The 21,315-nt window shown below is 38.7% G+C and overlaps 1 protein-coding gene across 4 annotated transcripts in view; it reads right to left on the bottom strand.

Annotated features, from left to right (window-relative positions):
- ATE1 (arginyltransferase 1) overlaps positions 1-21,315 on the bottom strand; it is a 74,778-nt gene that overhangs the window by 53,194 nt on the left and 269 nt on the right. Inside the window, exons 1-8 of one of the 4 annotated variants that reach the window (XM_027740709.2) lie at positions 21,150-21,283; positions 20,204-20,267; positions 19,785-19,847; positions 19,189-19,292; positions 18,154-18,426; positions 13,968-14,200; positions 10,993-11,121; positions 2,866-2,898 (exon numbers count right to left, since the gene is read on the bottom strand). In XM_027740709.2, the coding sequence (XP_027596510.1) occupies positions 2,866-2,898; positions 10,993-11,121; positions 13,968-14,200; positions 18,154-18,426; positions 19,189-19,292; positions 19,785-19,847; positions 20,204-20,267; positions 21,150-21,252 (1,002 nt within the window). In that variant the 5' untranslated portion in view covers positions 21,253-21,283. Of the gene's footprint in view, positions 1-2,865; positions 2,899-10,992; positions 11,122-12,130; positions 12,260-13,967; positions 14,201-18,153; positions 18,427-19,188; positions 19,293-19,784; positions 19,848-20,203; positions 20,268-21,149; positions 21,284-21,315 lie in introns of those variants that run through there. The other 3 variants (XM_027740708.2, XM_027740712.2, XM_027740710.2) reach the window with 3 other exon arrangements.

Raw genomic sequence — 21,315 nt, forward strand, 5'->3', positions numbered from 1 at the left:
ACACACAACCCACCATATGGCAGATTTCTATCCCTTGGCTAGCAAGGTATTATTCCCTTTTCAGTACCCTGTCCTCCTTTCATTAGGGATTATGGAGATGCTGCGAAAGCAGCTGACAAACACAGGCTGAGGCAGCAGAGAGGCAGCACTGCAGGTCTGTGTTAAGGAAAGCCAGCAATGCACCCTCTCTCAGGAAAAAAAGGCCAAAAGCATCCTGGGCAATGAGGAACACAGGAAATCCAATCTGAATGGAAGGACAGAGGTTTTAACTCAGAAGATGGACAAATAATGGCACTGGTGGAGCCTCCATCCTTGGAGATGTTCAAAACCCACAGTCCTGGACAACTTCCTGCTCTTGTCTGCTCGAGCAGGGGGTTGGACTAGGTGATCTCAATGTGTCCCTTCCAACCTGAACGGCTCTGTGATTTCAGATCAAAACAAAGTAAATCAAGTCACAGCATCGAAATATGACATTCCTTACAGAGGTAACTTCTGTACCTGACTGGAAAAGTCTGGAATTTGAGCTACACTCACAGTAAGCTTAAAATCCTAAAAGGATTAGTGAAGCTGTGAGGGCACAAAGGACTTCAGTTGCAAGAGACTGAGCATCACTCTACAAACATCGTGGAGATGATGGAAAAAAAAGCAACTTGCCAAAATCTCTACATGACATGTGTTTTGATTTAGTCCCGAGTGATGTATCAAATGTAAGTAAAATATGACATCCTACAGAAGGTGATCCTGGGATTTACAGACCTGTAACGGTGTCATTTATTATTAGATCAGTGAGAATTAAGTATCAAATCAATAAACAAAATAATGCAAAGCAGGTGGTGATGTGCTTTTGAAGAGCAAAGACTGAGATTCACAAACATCTTTCAGCTCTTTAGAATTCAAAAGCCTCTTCATATGTATAACAGGAAACAAAGTGAGAACAAATGATCATCTGCACAACAGAAAACAGATCCCTTTCCACTGTGCTGGACCCACGTTCTCCAGACTCGTAGGTGAATCACTCAAGACTGAAGGATGTTGCAGCAAAACAAGATCATTATTGAAAAGTATTCGGGACAGTTAAAGAAGAACTGAGGGTAAACAGCTACAGAAAGATCCCATAATACTGATCTACCAAAAGTTCATAAATCCACAGAGCGTAAATACATGCAGGAAAAAATATTGCTGTAGACACACCCAAAACAATGGGTATAAATTACCCGCTCTTTCAAAAAGATTATTTTGACAGGAGCATTATGAAATCGACAATTTAATGCTTAACATCAGTCAAGATGAAAAAAAAAAAGATTAAAGAGCAATTAGAGAGTAATTTGAAAACAAAACAAAATCATCCTTTGCCTGCAGAATGCCACAGCACATCCAAGGGCTGAGGCTCATTCCAACTGCTGTCTCAAGATGACATGGAAGAACTTGAGGAGACCAAGCACTGAGATGATTATTAGTGATGATGACACTGGCCCAGAACATCCCCCTAATTCTCTGAGCACTAAAAACTAGGAATCACTTCGAGCAGTCCAGATATTCCTTGTGCCCTTCTCCCATAAACCCTCCCCTGACAACAACAGGGTACCAGGGCACAGGGTTTTGGGTGAGTCCTGCAGGCCATTCTGTGCTGAACCATGACCACCATTCCTCTCCCAACCAGGCTGTATTTGCATATGTGAAGTGGTAAAATGGCAAATGTTTAAAAGTAGCCTCTAAAACAAAAGCATGAATAAAATAACATTCAAACTTCTCTTTACATGACCCTATTTACTGCTAGAAAACTGCCTAGTTTTCTGCTACTACGCACTGTATCATTTTTTTTAAAGCATTCATTTTTTATGCCAGAGCCCCTAGCCAAAACAGAAACCAAACTGAATAATAAATTGAGAAAACAAAAAAGACAGGAAGAGTTTGGGTGTTCATACTATTTGCAGCTAATAATAACATTAAAAATTCAAAACCCGACAAATCGAAAACATGTAAGGTTTAAATTCTATTTTAAATTATTTTTGCTCAAAAGAGTAAACAGACTTACACACTGCTAGATTTGCTTGTGGCAACTGTTTGAGAATAAAGAATTTCAAGAATCCCGTGGCCTCTGATATATAACCCCTTTTATTTAACTTCATCTAATTGAAGACATCTGCAGTGGTGCCACACAAAATTTAATTCAAGCTTCGAAATGTCAATAAAAAGTGTCTGTAAGAAACAATATCAGTACAAACCTGGCAGGGCAGTGTGCATCAACATCTACGTAGCCACACAAAATTAAGAATATAATGGCAGTCTGCTGCCTGAGTTGACGAGGTGATAAAAGCCCTTTTCCTATAAAGTCTAATGAGCTCTATTACTCTTCAGCTTTCAGGAATGTAAAGGCCAGTGGACTGAGCAGAGAAAAGCAACAAACTCTGCACACATGGATTCATTCAAAGTGCCACAGATCAAATTACCAGTGTAATTACTATAACCTGACAATTTCATTACAGTCACGAGGCCCTTCGCTCTTCAACACGAACAAGAAAGACAGTGCAAGAAACCCACAGCAGTTTGCTTACTTGAAATGAAAGAACAGCATCTCTCCTCAACTTTTACCTCAGGCTGGAGTCAAATACAAGTTTGCCAAGTTATATATTTTTTTTCTTTTCATAGAAATCAAAACCCAGCAAAGACACAGCACTTTCTGCTTCTGCCTTCTAATGCAGGGCTGTGAAATTCAGTGGTAGCTTATTACCCAGCAGCACAGCAGTATCTTCCTTACCAGTTGGTGATGGTAGAAATTCTGTGCCACCCACCTATGCCAGAATGGTTGGCTGACTACAGAGAGTGTAGAAGACAAAATATATTAATTTCAGAACAAATACCTACCTCCAGAGGAGAATCACACAGGAATCGTGTGAACTGTAGCGAGGTGGATTCATCATGTGCCCAAAAAGACAGTTCAAATATGCAAAGCAGAAGAACAAAGAAAACTATTAGCAGTACTATAAGATACATTAATAGTCAAATACACTCTTTAAAAACCCTATCTTTGAAAAGCACCATCAGATTTTAAATTAAATTTCCATAAACAAACTCTCACATGCTGTTTAGAAGTACAAATAGATATAATGATTAACTATCCAAAGCACTTCCTTTCCTATAAAATAGAAGATGTTTTTTAAATATGTGATGTGAGAGAATTATCACCTTGTAATACAGGTCTGTTTCTGGTGTCCTTTATTTTAAATTACACATTACCCTTCTCTCTGACTCCCTGCAACAGTCTTTTCCCATTGATTCCATTGGTACCTGCCCCACCACTATTATGAGGGCCAGGGCCCTCCTAATTCTTAAAATATATTAAGTCACTTTACATTCAAAATCAAAAGCAAGCCCATTTTAAGTCTAGAGAAGAGGAAGGGAAAAGATTAAAAAAAAAAAAAAAAAAATCAACCTCCTGAAAGTGCATTTCAAACCTAGATTTTTTACTCAGTAGAAAATGATGTGCTGTAGATAATCAACCAAAAAGGTAATATTTTAATGATCTGGGGCTTGTCCAAGGTTCTAAGAGTAATAAAATATAACATTTATTCACTACCATTTACTTATTTGATACAAATACTTCCTTATTAATAGATTCCACATTAAACATGTTACAAAGTTCTAGTATGTATTTAACTCCAAACATTCCCTTGTTAAATAACTAGTATGTGTTACACAGTTTAATTCCCCCTCTGGTATCAGCTGGGTGATTTAATAAGTCAGCAGTTCACAAACTGCAAAGTAATAGTAAACAGGAATGCTTAATTAAAAGTTTGATAAAGAGAATATATAGAGACACCTACAAAAACCTGCCTGTTGTTAAGAATTCTATTAAGTTCTGGGATTAATTAATTAAAGGGGAATACAAAACAAAAAAAAGGGGTGATGGCTTGTCAGTTATCCCATTTTACCCAGGGAAGGGGCAGAGAGGAAGGCAGGCAATAATAAAAAGTACCAATAGTGTAAGTTGCTGACTTAGTTCCACATACAGCCTAAGGAAGTGAAACTTTCTCTTTTCTTCAGAAAGTGCTGCAAAGCAGATTTTAGAAATAAAAACAAGCCTCTGGTAGACACTGATGTTGATCTGCAAACGTTAACTGGCCCACTGCAGCTCGAACTGAAGACAACCTTAACCTCTAGGGCTGTGTCTCTAACCAAGTGCATCTGGGGAGGCTAAAAGAGTCAGGACTTGGCAGAAGTCACTTTTCAAACTTTTCCCCCTCAAACACAGCAGCAGCTGATCTCTGGATGAACAATAAACCTTAGGACATAGACCTTATGGAATAACACTGAATTTCATACAGAGCTGGTGCAGGCAGGAGACTGTGCACTACCTATAAAGGTAATTAAAAATTTGAATTTTTGAGCCATTTTCCTGTAATAAAAGAGCAGAGAGTTACAAATTCCTACACTCTGAGTGCATCAGTCCCTACAGTCGATGCTTTTACAAAGTGCAGGTTTCAGAAAAAAAACAAACCATGTGTTACTAATTTTCATGTCAGAAGACCCCCAATAGTTCTTGATCTGTAACTTTAGCTTTATAGTGCAAGTTAAACCCTATGGTGAGAAAACTGTGCCCACAACACTTTTCAGATAGTTTTATCAATTCTCCAGGCCCTGCTGTCCAATCCCTTGGCTTTGAAGGTGAGGGGGGACTTTTTAAGTGCACCTAAGCATAACTTCCCCTTGCTGGGGAGTATATCCTGTTACAGCTGTACTGCTGGCTTGGAGAAAATTCCAACTGCACTTGAATTTGGATCACAATCTTAAGGGAAGAAAAAAACAACATTGCAAGTCTTGTTATATATTATTAAATATTATTAAACAGTTTTCTTAATCAAATCCTCAAAAAAATTCAGAAGACACTGAATCTTCCCTAGATGTCAATTAAGAAACACCGAAAACCCCAACAATTTATTGCTGTGGGTTTATTCATTTTCTTTTTAAGGAAGAATTTAAATCACACATAGAGCTGGAGAGTATAATAAATATTTTATATCCACTGATCTCTGTTGTTATCTTCCCTTACTCTCCCCTCCCATCCCCAAATCCACAGCAGTTAAATCATAACTCAGGAATATACTTAGCCTATACACTTATTTAAAAAAGAAGAAAACATAAGATTCAGTTTCTAAATGAACAAACTCACTGCAAGATTATTCTGAATACAATTAAAAATTATTCAATAAACCATGAAAGAAATACAGCCAAAAGCTGATGTTGCATGTAAAATAACTCAATATGTCACATAAGCACAATTAAAATTCCTTTCACAAAGTCATGTTTTTCTGATTTTAATTTCCAACTGATTTACATAAACTTGAGCCTTTTAAAAGCTTTATAATATATCTGAAATCCACAACATTTTTACTTTGCTGCAAACTAATTACAGCTGCCAGGAAGAATCAGCACAACAACAGGGAATAAGTTTAAACAGAATTAATAAAACTAAGAGATGAACACATCACTGAGAATTAAATCAAAGGGAGAAAAAAAGGCAGAAAAATAAATGGAGAGTTGGGTTCAACCCAAAGCTACTTGCTGGAGTAAAAGCACATGCACAGCTTTAAAAAGTGGTAATAAAACCAGAGTGTTAACACCTGCTCCCTTTTACAAATGTGGGAAGATATTCAGGTGCTAAACTGGAATGGGTTTCACCTGGTGGCTCAGAGACTTTCTGCAAGTGAAGGTCTGTGATGTCACACAAGGACATCGTGGCCTTCTCAGGAAAACACAGCTTTCAGGGGTCATCAGGCACTGTAAAACTGTCTTCAGTGCAAAGACATCACAGAAAAAAAATTATCACACAAAAAAAATCTATCATTTTCCCTTTGACAATATAAAGAGTTTGCTCATATTTGCAATTCGCTGTCAAGGAAAACTGAGTATTTGCCCTTTTTCTTGGGGAACAGAAGGGTGAGGAATGGATATGGGATTTGGGCCTTTCTTCTTTTTGGCTTTTGGTCGTGGTTTTCTCTGCTTTATTTTTCATAGATGTGCCAGGCTCGTAACAACAATAAAAAATAACAATGACAAGTCACATAAGCTACAGATCCAGTGCATCACCTGCACGTGTGGTAGGCAAATTCATTCCCTCTTCCCCTCCCTAATTCCAAGGACAACACAGTGCTTCCCCCAGCTCTAAGTGGCCAAATGAATGTTCCTGTACCCAGTAACAGAAAAGAGCCCTGAAACTTGGCATTCTTCCTAGAGGGATACTGGTATCCTCCCAGGAGTTCTTCCTCCACAAGCAGTGCAATCTTTTAGATCTGCAGGGAAACACAGAGCTAGAATTGGGGTTTTCTGCTCTAGAAGCTTCTTCCCAGGTCCAATGTTATTCCTGTTTTATCCAGCTTCTTTTGGCTTCATGCAAACCAGATTAGAATCAGTATTAACCATAAATCTGTGCAGTGAAAAAAGTAAAATAAGTCAAACTTTCAGTAAGGGTTGCTAACAACCCCCTCCCAAGGAAAAAAATGACAAAAAACAAACAACAAAAGGAAGCTATTTAAGAAAATAGATTGAAATTGAGTTGGAAAATTACGAAAGTTCTCAAACTTTCTGTAAAAATCAGGAAAATGGGACAGAAAGTAGTATCTTTACAAGAAAAGATGGTGTCAAACCACCCTTGAACTGGGCAATACAGTGGAACTCAGTCAGCAGAGGAATCAGACTTGTCCTGGGACTGGCTCTATTTAGCATTTTCAACAACTACCTACAACAATACAGGAATGCTAAAAACCCACAGTTTCAGAGAGATAAACAGACCTGAACATGAAGAAAGAGCCTTTAAAACATTGTTCTTAAGGAAAGAGGGGATCTAAAGACTAAATGCATGTCTCAAATGCAGGTTTCATTACAAAAATAGCACTAAGGAAAGAGAAAAAATTGCTTATAGGACAGAAATTACATTTCAGACTAACAATCTCAATTCCCTTATGGAATGACAAAAGTCACTGTGGCTTTGTCTGCTCAGAAGAAATTCACTCTCAATATAGCAGAGATCTATCAGTCTTACAGTAAAGATTATTTAATTTTATATGGATTTGCATAGAAAACTCAGTGGCTAAATCAGGAAGAACAACATAAACTGTGATGCAAAAAGAATCTGAACTGAAATGATATGACTGTGGACAATAAATTCACTGTCTGGGTGCCTAAATTCTTCAGCTCTTTTAGGCATTTCAAGTTCTAGTCCATGACAGAAGGCATCAGGTTGATATAGAAATACTCATTCTAAGTTTTTAAATCAGTGTTACCAGAGACCTGAAGTGCAAGTTTATCACAGTGAGATGTTCTGCCAAGGCTGCCATCAAGCCAAATAATGAAAGAACTCGTTCAAGAGCATGATAAAAATGTTGGGCTGTTGAGGGAAGCTACAGAAAGTTAAAAATAACCACGAAGGCTATTGATTTTTTTTAAGCACTGTCTCACTAAAAAACAAAAGAGGAAACTAGGTTAGAGAGACCTAAAAGTTTGCAACTGGCTGCTGATACCAATTTGGAAGCGATCAGAACATGCTCCTTGGTATTTCCCAGACTACTCCCTCAGTCTCCTATATTAGTTCAAGTGGATTCCTGGGAGGCAATTAAAAAAAAAAAACCTCGGAAAGAAAAAACCCGCCGTACGTATTTCGGTAATTTTTTGCACCTTTTCAAACAGTGTCTCTTTTGTGTGCAGCGAAATTCTTTTCTTCCAAGACAAATATTTAGTTAAGCACAAAGCAAAGAGAGTGTCCAGCTACTTTTCACAGAGGGGAACAGACAGATATTATTTTTCTACAAGTTTGTCATTACGAAACGCTCGTGAAAAGTTCAATACCGCGCTTGTTTCAGGAGGTCTAAACAGCAATAAACTGTTCACTCTTGCTCTTTCTGGAAACTACTGCATAATTTTTATGATCTTTTATGGAAATGTTTTCTAACTTGTGTAGCTGCCACATAGCTTGTTTCAGCTACACTTCAGCAGTGTCTCTTAAAGACAAAGACAGCTGTAAAAAGACTTGAAGATTAAAAATCACCTTAATTACCTAGGTGTGTTGTATCAGTGTTTTACACCACACAGATCAATCATTAAGTTCTCTAGAGAAGAGGCAGGAACGGAAAAATGCTTAATTCCAAATTTTTACATGGCAATATGTAATATGTAAAACTCAGTCTGGAATGACAGGCACTGGTTTTTTGTTTAGCACAGTGACTGAATACAGTTAAAGAACTAAAGCAGCTAGGAGTTTATATATATATATGTCTGTGTGTGTGTGTGTGTGTGTGTTTGTGTATAAAATACACTGACAGCCTCTATAACTGACTTCAAGAAGCATTTTAAAAAAGACAACCTTGGCTCAGAAACGTGATGCTTCTGGTGAGATGATACTTCATGAAGAAGAACTGCTGGAGATTCCCACTATTCTACCCAAACTATCCATTGATTACTTCACTGGGATCAAAACATTTCCTTCTTGGGATGAAAAGGCCAAGAAAAAAAATGTTTTGACTGCATTCATTTTGCCTCAAATCTTTGCCTCCAGACCTCCACAGCTCCACACCTGTATCCATCATTTAAATATCAAGAAATAAATCCTGACATTTCATATAAAACACAAAAGAGATGCAGGTGGCAAAATGTCCTGAAACATTTACCTATCTACCTCCACATGCTTTATAAATCATCCTGAAGCTGGGGTGGACCTGGATCATCTTCCAGGTGACTTGTGTTGTGCAAGGTCCTCCCTGCATCTCCTACCCAGAAACAGGTATTTTTGCTGCTGAGGAAGAATTAAAATATTTGCAGATAAGACTTTAGGTAAGAAGGCAAACCATTACTAAGGTTCCTTTAATCCAATGGTCTCTTCCAAAAAGCCAGTCTATGCCCCTTGGGATTATATAAAATACATAACAAGTTCATTCTTCCTAGTCTCAGATCATTCTTCTATACATTAATATACACATTTTCTCCCAGAAATATAATCAAATGCTATTTAAAGTCCTGGGAACAGGACGTGACAACTGTCACTTTGGACCTGAGATAAAGGGCCATACACAGCACTTCATAAAGGCCCAGAAGAAATGCAAAGAATGGGACAAACATTGAAACAGGTCCTTTTCATGAATATTTTCGTAGCTTCCAAAAATGAGCAGTTCAGGAACTTGACTGATTCAAGAGTAGCCTTGGATAAATTTCTCCAATAGGCAGGGATACACCTATTTTCCACGATTTACCTCGTTCAGAAGCTATTTATACCTTACCACTTCACAATCTGCTGAGGTTTCCCCCAATTCTTGTCATTTTTCCACCACCTATTTTAAGATAAGAATACACATATCCCTAAAGCAGCAGATGACCATGCACTTACATTGCAGCTTAATAAAGTTCTGTGTTCCCACAGGGAAAAACTGAAAAATCAATTCTTCCACAGCAATCTTTAAGAGCAAGTATTATGAAGAAACTTCTAATGAGAAAATTGTTTGCTGTGTTTTTCCTCAGGACACCAATTCAATTCAATAAAAACACGCTGGCAAAAATATTTTAAAGCGCCAGCAACTCTGTGTAATATCAGCACTTCACTCCACTCCAAAGCACAGAGACAACCAGACCAGATTTGAAGCTGAATTCCTGCAGCAAGTGGCCAAAGGTTTTTGAGAGGGGTGAGAATATTTCCAGGTAACTTTAATTTATACCAGGCAAATTAAGAAAAAAATGGGATAATGTAGGGAAACACCTATGGCAAGTAACAAGGAAAAAGGGGACAAAAAATCCATTACACTTATAGCAGTGAACAGAAATCCATCCCCTTCTTCTTCAACAGCAATTCCCATGACAGACTTTACACCTTAAGGTGGTGGAAACCTGACTGTCCTTAATACACCTTTACAGGCTGAAATACTTCCATCATAGCAGAAAAATCAAGTCCCTAATCAGACCAGGTAATGCCTGGTACAAATCTAGTAAACAGCTCAATCTACCTTGGCATGTGTCCCATTTTCACATTATTATAATTAAACCCATTTATGTCAGTAATTATAAAAAGGGCACAGAGTACTACTTATTGTTATGAGACCTATTATTTTACAAAACAAAGTGAAATGGATTTTTTGGCTTTCCAGAGTAGCATTACAGACATCTCACAAAAAAAAATCCCTCCTTACACTGTCTTGAACTAAAGCCAAAAATTATTATGGGTTTTACTATTCTACCTGGAAAACAGCCACAGTTTGTGAGGTATCACTCCCAAGAACAGAAAAGCCTGGCTAGAGAGCTGACCAATATTAAAGCTCTAATCTGCAGTAGATAGAAAATAGATAGAAATGACAGCTCTGAGGTTGCAATTTCATTAACTCTGCTAATGAAGTTGTGCCACCTTCCAGAGAAATGGAGAACTGCTGCTTGTTTGGAACCCCAGGAGTATTTTTAATTATTTTTTAAATTTATTAGATTAGGATTAGCCTCCTGTAAACACCATTTTAAGAGCAGGGTGCACCCATATGCAGTGTACTCTCAATCAATATCTGGAGGAGATATTTTTGCACTGTTCCTACTGCAAAGGTTAGTTCCAGTTGAGCACTGTGCTTAGCAATGCAATGGGAATCAAAGTGAGATTTTTAAAACCTCCACCTGTTAAATTAAGCAAGACCACAAAAAATTAAGGAGAAACGTAGAAAAGGTACCAAACAACTTTAAAGCAGAAGATGATTTTGTCATCAAAAAAACAATTTGATACCATCATCTTGTTTCCAGTGGAACTCTCAGTCCCCAACCTCCTTACAAATCATGTTTAATCCCTCCCTCTTCAGCTCAGTGAGCCCTGGGCTGAAGCCTGCAACAGAACCTTACTGAAAACCTCAGTGCTTTCCCTCCCAAATGGAAATTGCAGTATTTTAATATTTAAAATCACCCTCAGAGACACCATTTCCCACCATTTAACTGTGCATTTTAAAAAGATGCTTTCAGAAAGGTGCATGCAGTGAACTGTACCTCATTCTCCCCACAGTCAGAAGGTGTGTCCTTGTGTACAGACATCTGATACTTGGCAAATAAAGTGGCAGATTGGTTGAAGGATGATTTGAACTGGGGGTCCTCAAAGGAGACAGGTACTAACCTCACCTTCAGAGCAAGGGAAATACAAGCATTCTATTTTGAGTGCATATCATCAGATAATCTGCTTCTGAAGGTAAGGCTAGTGGAAGATCTCCTCCTATCCACTTCAAAGCCTCTGAAGTCAGTTTTCTATTTTAAAACCTCCTAGAGGAGAAAGTCTGACAACTAACACCAAACTTAAACTGACTGCTGACACTTCCATTAAACAATAAAAGCTGTGTAACACTAGAACACTCCAAAGCAGGAGTCTATTCAATCCATTTTTATTGACCTAGTATCTAACAAATCAACTACAAATTTTAGTTTCATTGTACAGTCTCAAGGACTTTTAAAATGTACTATTTTTAATGGCACATCACTCATTTCTCTCGTTCGGCAATAACATAGTCTGGCTACATATACTTTTTTTTCTTTATACTATCAGAGAGGGAACATGTCTGAGAGTTCACTCTTACACTCCACCTGGTCATTACAAGGAGCAGTAACAACGTGTGATTTAGATGGAGTGCACAGATCACTTTTTGAAAGGCTTAAATTGAAAGTGAAGAGAATTATTCAACTCCTGTGAACCTTAAACCAACAATCTGTGTGATAAACTTTTGCTCACATGTTGGCCCTGGTCACTTTAGTTCCTCCTTATGGAAGCATTTAAACCAAAGCCAACAAGACCAGTTATCAGGCTGAGTGCCCAGCTGGATTTAGTTCTTATGAGATTTGTATTTATAAGGCCCAAAATATCTCTCTCCCAGAGCCTCATCCTCTCCATCTCTTACCCAACAGCATCCCCATGGAACATCCATAACTTTTCAGTCTGCAACTAAGACCAAATATTTGTGGCTCTCACAAAGAGATATAAGAAGAGTTTGCACTTTCAGGATGTTGATTTTCTTTGATACGGTATTTTAAATGCTCCTGAATATATACAATGGATATAAAATCCACATTTGTTTCTCCGAGAAACAAGACACATGAAATGGAGGGGAAGCTTTGCATAGAATTAATTTGGCCTTCTGACCTGATTTATGGTTGGTTTATCAGGTGGGTCCTTGTGAATAACCATCTGGTAACGTTTATAGACCTGGTAAGACTCCTGAAATGTGGCTTTGAACTGTGAACTTGGTGGAGATGATCTCACCACCCTCACCTTCAGAAGAAGTTAAACACATTTATTATTACAATACATGCAGTAACTATACACTTACACATAATGCAAACATCACAACAGAGACACATTTTAACCTCCTGCACAAGGGCCATCACAATTTAGATAATATTAGCCAACAGCCTTCTAATTCTTCTGCTCAATTTAGGCTGCTGAAGGCTTTTATACTTACACTGAATAACACAGGAGGTTTTCAAACTGCAAATTAAGGTAACTAAAAGGCCTCTACAAGAAATACACAAACACTTTTCAGGAAATAACACCAACAGATCAACATTTTAAAGAGACTTCCTGTACTACTTAGAACATCCACTTGTAGTTTCATACTACACTAAGAAACACTTGAAAGACTTGGAAGACTCAACTCTGTGCTCCTCATCTAAAGACTGTTTTTATGGCAATAATCCCAAGGGGATTTCTTGATATTTTTGAAATTGAAAGCAGAAGATGAAGCAGAGTTTCCATACTCAATTACGAGTTAACTGTAATAAGTAGTTATCAGTCTTCCCATCATCACCCTCAAACACACAAAAATAATTTTAGAAATTCTTTATAAATTAAAAATTCTCCTAAGTAAAAACAATTTCCCCCTAAGCAGAAGAATGCTGTTACATGAGCAGCAGTGCATGTCTTCTCAAATATATTTAAAGTCATATGAATTTCAAAAGCCATGTAATTTTCGGAATGGTCCTGTTTTCACAAATAGTTAGTTGGTTCTGATCTATTAAAAAACCCAACATAACAAAACAGCACACTTGACAGCCACAGGAAGGAGCAAAGACAAACTGGGAAAACACTCTGGGATTTTCCCTGCTTCTTATAAATGAAGGTGTTCAGATAAAACCATCGTGCTTCTTTTATACAACTCATGAGAAAATGGGGAAGAGTTAATGAGATGGATCAACTTCATGGCTTCTAGTCATGTAAATATTTTCATTTTCAGTACCACCACTGAAAATGATCAGGAAAATACTCATATTCAGATTAAGTTTTCCAGCTTACAGAAAAAATAAAAAGAAAAACGGCTTTTTATGATTAACAAATGTTAGAAGGTCCAGAAGCCTTCCAGATTGCTGTCTCTAATAGATGCAGTGGCAAGCAGTATATTAAGCAAATTTTTCTACCATCACTTTTACAGCTTTCAAAGACATCAACACGCCTCAAAGACGTGCATAAAGAGCAGCTACCTTGTTATCTGTTTAATTTGATGAAGTTACTGCTCTCTTGTCAGGTTTCATTAGCATAGATACTTTAAGTATTTATATGCTCCAGAACTAAATGTTGAATTTCTCTCATCATTCAACACTTGGTTAATTCAAAGTCTTTCATTTTCAAGTCACGCTGTATGAGATCAATTTGCAAGTTATTTTGGTCACTGCATTGGTTTCTGCTAGAAATGACTGCACAGTGCAAGAGTACCCTCCTGTGGCTACACAGAGCTCAGCTGCATTTTACATATATATATATATATACACAATTATATATATAATGTTTTTTACATATATATATATATACACAGTTATATAAAATAATATATATATATATATATACACAATGCAGTATCACATATATTTCAAGATTTAAACTACAGCTACTCCATAAGGTCAAAGGTACAGACCTAAGCATTTGAAAAACTCCTTAACCAGACTTTTCCTTCATTTGTCTCCCACAACAGTGAACAAGACGTTACCTCTAATTTGTGTCGTGCATCATCAGGTAAAGACACAAGAACAAAGTCTTCAATGGTTTTAGGTTGGTTTGTTTTAGGTTTAGAGTTTTGCAAGAGGAAAGCTTGATCTCCCCCTGGGAGCTGAGAGCCTTCTAAGGTGCACTTCTGGTTCTGGAGGAGTTTCTGTAGTTTCCTCTCTTTCCGAATGTCCTTTGCTTTTCGACACAGTGGCTTGCTCAGATCAGCCCCTTTCCCTACAAGGGCACAGGCAAAGAGTTAAACACCACAGTTAACAACAAGCAAGCAGTTCTGATGCAATCACTGAAAAGAGATGGCTAAAATCACCACTAATTGCACCTGTGGCCTTTTACATTTACAACTCCCAACACCTGATGCCAAGCTAATGCAACGATTCTGCTGCAGCTATTTAATGCAGCACTTTAATCTGGGATCACCTTGATCATGATTCCACCCCAAAGCCAAGAATATATTTAAAAACTTGAAACACTGAAAGGACAAAAACACAACCACAAACCTTGCAATCAAACTCAGAGAACTGTTCTACCACATTTGAAGCCAGAGTGGCTACAGGACAAAGTCCTGTAGGAGACACACACACCCCCAAAAAAAGGATTTCTTTTTTGTCACCTGGAATCTGTGGGCACTGTGCAGAAATGCTGCCAGTGCCATCAGTGCCACTGACATTAGTGCTACATCTATGCTTAAAATTATATTCAGATTGTCTGTTTTAATTAATCCATTCACTTCTGTCAGTCTGTCTTGAACAACCATTTGTAACATTCTATTTGTGAAAAGGTATTTACTAAAAAGAGAAGCCAAACCAATTTCCCATCCTGACCCATTTGCTCTCTAGTACTACAAGAACTTCAGTTTTAAATCAACACAAATCCAGAGACATGCACAAATAAAAATTCGAGTGGTCCAAATTCCTCAATGAAGGGGTCTGATTAGATTTATAATTAGGACACTAATGTAAGACAAAAAGTCAAGACAGAAGAATGGCAGTATTAAAAAAAATTATATATAATTTTCTTCAATCAAAAAAAAGGCTGGTCCCCATGCTACCCTCTAAAGGCACTTAAAGGATGGCAGATGAGCTGGAAGCCAAAAAAGACCCATATTAAAGACTTTAAAAACTGAGGAAGAGTGGGGAAAACTACTTTAATATAGGGAAATACAGTCATATATCTTTCACAGAATCCAAATGGTAACAAATATTATTACAAACTCCTGAAGAAATCTTTTATACCATTATATTTCTCCCCAAATCCATTGATTTGCAAAAGACAGGCTGGCAACTTTTGGGATACTTTTCAAAACGAAACTACCCTGAATGGTAAGGTTGTTTCATTTGAAGCACTGGGAAGAAGACACATTCCCAAGTCTATTAATATTTATAAGAAGCAAAAAACAATCCAAACTCAGACTTAACTATGGCTTATCCCACTTCACTCTCCTGAAGGCCTGGACATTACGTGGAAATTGTTTTTTCCAGAACTCTTATGAAAACATAAATCTTTCCTTCATCCTCCTCCCCACCAGTAACTTTTTAGCCAAAACTGTCGTATTTCCTGTTCTCTACCCACTTCAGACCTTCCTGTGGACAATGGGAACAGTGGGATCCTTCTGCAAACTGGAAATGGTGAGAGCACTGATATTTTGAAAGCTCACTGGTGTGTTCAGAGTCACTTCACCTGGAAAGACCTGTAGCCCTCAGATTCACTGCCTGAAGCATCTTTCTTTCCCAACAGAGACATCATGGAAATTGGAAAAATACTTTATATTGGGAGAATTTTAAGTACTGGCAATGCTGTATTCTTTTTAACACGCCTACCATAGAGAATTTACAGACTTTCTGAGTGTACTCCTGGGGCAAGTTAGTGGGAAGCTCTTTGTGGCTGATCCAGAAGAGTTCCAGTTCTGGTTTCCCTACAACACCTGAAACGTTCACAGCACCTCAGGGACTTGGAAAAGGAGCTGTTATCCCTTTGGCCTCAGACATCCTACAGTGGCACTGGCAGATTTTATGACTGAGCTAAAATTATTCACCAGAAAAGGACAAACAGGAGGGAATTAGGGGTACTATGTGACCTGTCCTCAGGCAAACGAGTCACAGGAAGAGTTTATTTAAAACAGTCATGATACATTTGAAGAACGAGCACTTCATCTGTATCAGGATCTGTTTCGTGTCTCGTATCTTCTACAAGCTGTAAGTTAGCAAGAAAAACTTCTTAAAACAATAAATGTGCATACACAGACATAAGCAAACCTTCTTTTCTATCTGAAACTGTGCAGAAACAGACCATTATTCCTACAGGACAATGACCTGTTTTGTTTATAAAGCAATAAAAATGCAATTAAACAATCTTATTGCGGGCTAAGTCTGCATTTTCCAAGATAAAAACTAAACATCTTTCTATCTGGAAAATTTTAAACTGGATTTGACCTGTAACACCATCTGCTCTAAAAAATTAAATAAGCTTTCTGATGCATTTATTATTCACTTTATATTTCCTTTAAAGCCTCCAGAAAGAACCACACTAATGAATATTTCTCCTCTGTACAAGTAAGCCCTTTTTTCCTGCAACACATTACAATATTACAAGATTTCTTATCTGCATTTCCCGTGTTTAAAGTTTGACCCGAGGTTATTCTAAGCCTCACTGAAGACCTCAGCTCACCTTTTTCATAGCACTGGCAGGTTTACACTTCTAATCTTTTCCCAAGTCTGCCACCTGCTGTCAGTGGCCACTTGGTTTGCTTCCAAAATGAAGTTTACACAGGCCAAAGTTTTTCATTTATTACTTAAGAAATTAGAGGTGAGGATAAGAAGATAAATACAACTTTTTATTCTAACAAATAAATCAATAAGATAAATTATAATAAAAGAAGCTTGACTGAGTGATAACTTCAATATTGAGGAGTGTGACCATACTATTAAAATCAGTATTATACTAAAAATTTTTAGTGTTATATTAAAATGCCTCCAAGATTCCATGGACTTTCCCATAAAACTATAGATAGGAATAAGCATTTGTTTACTTCAGTTTTTGGCACATGAGAGCTGTAGCAATGTGTAAATGCAACAGAAGTAAAATGAGAGAGATTGCTTTACTTCTTGTAGGTACTTACTGCATCTCCTTACAGAAATGTAAAATTAAGTTCACTGCAAGACAAAAAGGAGAAATTCCTACATAGTTTCCAATCCTCTAGTGATACTTCTTCTGTAAAGTTACTCAAAATCTGAAACAAGGAAAGCTCCCAAACAGATGAAAAAGCTCACCTAGAAAATGTTATTCTTTATAGAGGACCAGAAGAATCTGTTTTGTTTTTTTTTTAAACAGCAGAGAGCTATCTGATTTTCTTTAAGCCCACAAAATAACGACACAATACACCAAACTTATTTCCAATGCTACTTAGATCTGTGGCAAAGACTTTATCAAAGTGTGAAAAATGCAGTCTTAAGTTATTTGCAGAGTACAAACAGCAGAGTTTATATGACAAAATAACCCGCAGAAATTAAGAAATATAAAAATAATACCTGGGGTCTTTTTTGTGGGTCTTAAACTGGTTTCCCACCACTGCACAAGAAACAAGCTTAAGCCTTGACCTAACTCAGAAACCAGTATTCCTACAGCAAACTGCATCCAGCTTGGATAATCAGGGAATTAGACAAGATTATCTTTATGGGTCCCTTCCAACCTGAGATATTCTATGACTCCATGACCCATATCTCAAGGTACATAAAGCCTGAGTCACCACATCCCATAGAAGGAAGGGAAAGCTGGGCTGCACATCTTCTTCTGCACACAAAAGTATCCTGAACTGGGAACTGATCCCAGTGTCTGATGAGATTCTATCACGTTGACCTATCTGACTGCAGTCTAAACAGCTTACAGGAAACTATTGTCTGTAGTTATGTACTCACCATAACTTAAATGAAAGTAAAAATAACTAAAAAAAAATATAATGCAAATAAGATTTTAAAAAATACCTAATGAAAATCAATGTAACTTTCAGGAAACACTAAGAAAACAAGTAACACCCACTGTAGTTCCATAAACTGGGAGGAGCACAGGGAATAAAACAAAACAATGATTGATTTACTAGGTAAGATGAAAGAAGGACTTCAACAAGATGTGAAATCATGGCACTATACTCCAATGACTACCAGAAATGTGATTACCTGGCTTAGGTGGTGCATGAACAACTTTAGCCGAGTGTGATGGTTCTCCAGGGACTGGCGTGTCCTTGGCTGCACAGATCTGGAGAGAATCCGACTCCACCTTCTGCACATTCACCTCTTCTTTTGTTTCCCCTGAGTCCTTATCTTCATTCTGCACACTCTCAGTGTGATCCACACCCAAGGGAGTCAGTTCAGACTGACTGACCTGAGACTCACTTTTGTATGGAAAATCACAGGGGACCGCATCCTCTATGTGGGAATCCATCGGCTCCTCTGCAGACAATCAGAACATGCAGGACTGAATTTCTCTCTGTGTAACCACAGCTCACACTTTGCACAACTACAATTAATACTAAAGTAACTGATTTCCAATTTTACAAGTGTTTTCCAACACATAAAGTATTTTCAAGAGTCTGAAAACAAAGTTTCCTTTACGACCCCGAATTATGGACACCAACTCATTTTTGGGAACGGTTTTATTCTCTCCACTAAAACAGGACAGTCAACTGATCTCAGGCCATAGCTGCAATCAAACAACAAAAAAGAGCCAAAAAAACCCCTAGCATACCACACACACACACAAAAAGGCAAATTATAATGGTTCAGAACCAAGACAAGTTCCACCACAACAGAGAATAGCTCGGTTTGGTGCTGAATAAATGAGGTGTGACTGCTCAATCACCAGGAAAAAACCTCTTTGTTTGGTCTTCCTTTTCTCTGCCACCAACCACTCTGCTTGATCCTCTCCAGATTGCCAGTTTTACAGCAGAAGTAAAAACAGAGTCTAATCCTCTACAGCTCCCAGCTAGAAAGTAGGAATTGGCCCAGGAAAATAAGCTGGTCTATGGAAAAAGCAAGGAAACATCTTCTTCATTAGCACAAGTCACCTGCACCACTTGGTCTCTGGGCTTCTGAAGTGCTCTTGATTCAAAATCCACTGCAAAGACACAGCCCATCCAGGGGTCTGTACACAAAAGGTATTTAGTCCTCCTCCCAAACATCAGCTCTGGTTTTCGAACACTACGAGTTTCTTACCTTCGCTCGCTACTTTGGAAACATCTCCTTTGGAAAGAAATTTCAGCATTTTCTTCAGAACCTTCTTGTGAGATTTGGAGGCCTGAAAATGCAAAGCCTGGCACCTAAAAAAATTAAAAATTATGAACATTTCTTCTGTGAAAGTTTAAGAAAATGTTAAGGAGCCGCTTAAAAAAAAATTACACTGCATATGTAATTTCTATTTATCTCTGAAGTTCCTCTATATTAAGTGATCAAATATTTTATCAACATTTTTGATTTAATGAAATTTATGTTGTCTTGTACTGCATAACATCAGTCCTCATGGCATGTTTTGTGTGTTTATCACTATAATCACTAAAATGTGTGTGTAAGCCCCTCTTATTTGGGCTACTAAGGCAGTGTTTGTGGGTTACAGACAAGGTTCTTTACAGGAAAATATCCCAGAGCTGCTGATGTCCTTATGCACAAACCCAACAGTACATACTTACTATTCCAAGTATCACTAAAAGTAGATAAACTTTCCAAGTGTGATGTATTTCAAGCCATAAACAGAAATGGTGGAACAAATTTGAAGTGGTCAAATCCCTTACACAACCGTATTTTGAGCTTCTTACCTTATTGTGTATTGAGGACAACACGTTTGATTCATGATAGGTTTGTAGACATATTTTCCACTCCTGAAAATAGTAATAAATATGAATTGATTTTTTGTTGTTTATATCAAAACATAAATGGAAGAAGAACCTTTTTTATTAAAATCATATCAAACTATTACATGATGAGTAACAGAAGTCGAGAAGCAAATTCTTCAGCTCTTTGCTGCTACACTACATTGTTACCCTTCCAAAATCATTAAATCTTTTCCTGTTCGACAGTGTCACGTTACAAAGAGTCCCAGAGTACTGGACAAATAGTTTTATTTCAATTACTAATGGAAATTAGCTAACTATTTTCAGAGATCTAAATTTTAAATGTGGATTCTAAGCTGTATCTAAACTGACAACAGGGTTTTGTATTTTCTTTCTCAGTTTACCTTCGCCATCCTCTGTCTATGAGATCCTGGTAATCTTGAACTGTCATCGAATGTGCCCACATACCTGAAATAAATAACACAGCAACACTTGACCCACCACAGCTGGGCTTCAAAATGCAAGTTCTGTGGAACCGGCTGGAGCAGCTCTGCTATTGAGACAGGCTGGGAGAGCTGGGGCTGGGAGAGAAGGCACCAGGGAGACCTTAGAGCCCCTTCCAGTGCCTAAAAGGGCTCCAAGAGAGCTGGAGGGGGACTTGGGACAAGGGATGGAGCAACAGGACAAGGGGCAATGGCTTCCCAGTGCCAGAGGGCAGGGTTAGATGGGATATTGGGAAGGAATTCTTGGCGGTGAGGGTAGTGAGGCCCTGGTACAGGTTGCCCAGAGAAGCTGTGGCTGCCCCATCCCTGGAAGTGTCCAAGGCCAGGTTGGACGGGGCTTGGAGCAACCTGGGCTAGTGGGAGGTGTCCCTGCCCACGGCCGGGGGTGGGACCGGGTGACCTTTAAGATCCCTTCCAACTCAAACCATCCTGTGATTCTGTGATTACTGCAAATCTGAGTATACACAGATGTCTTTCAAGGATTTGGCATATTCGTTAATATCGTGATTACTGATTTCAACACCCACATTACGTGTAAAAACCCCAATCCCAACACAAATCTCGGGATGCAGGCAACTGTATTTCTCCGACTGTACAAGCGCAAAGTTTATCTCTCCACCTCCTTCCTTTCCCCGAAATAACCCAGGAAAACAACACGAAATTGCTGCTTAATTCTCTTACGACCAGCTGGAAGCACTGGGCCGTAAGAGCAGCTCGGAGCTCCGGGCGGGGCGGGCAGCGGTGCCGCCGCCTTTCCCCGCCGCCCTCCCTCGGCCCCGCGCCCGCCGCCGCACCTTCCCCGCCAGCACCCGGCCGGCCCGCCCGCGGCTCCCCGCGCCGCCCGCACCGTGCGAGAGGTTGCCGGTGTCGCTCCTGCAGTATCCGCAGCGGTAGCCATCCTCCCCGCCGAAGAACTCCACGATGCTCGGGGAGCCGCCGCCCGCCGCCATCCCCGCGGTGCCCGCCCGCCTTAGGGCAGCGCCCCGGGCCGCCCGGAAACGCCGCCCGCCGCC

The sequence above is a fragment of the Pipra filicauda genome, unplaced genomic scaffold, assembly GCF_003945595.2.
Source record: "Pipra filicauda isolate LSUMZ 115617 unplaced genomic scaffold, ASM394559v2 scaffold53_size3534045_pilon, whole genome shotgun sequence".
In the NCBI taxonomy this organism is placed as follows: domain Eukaryota; kingdom Metazoa; phylum Chordata; class Aves; order Passeriformes; family Pipridae; genus Pipra; species Pipra filicauda.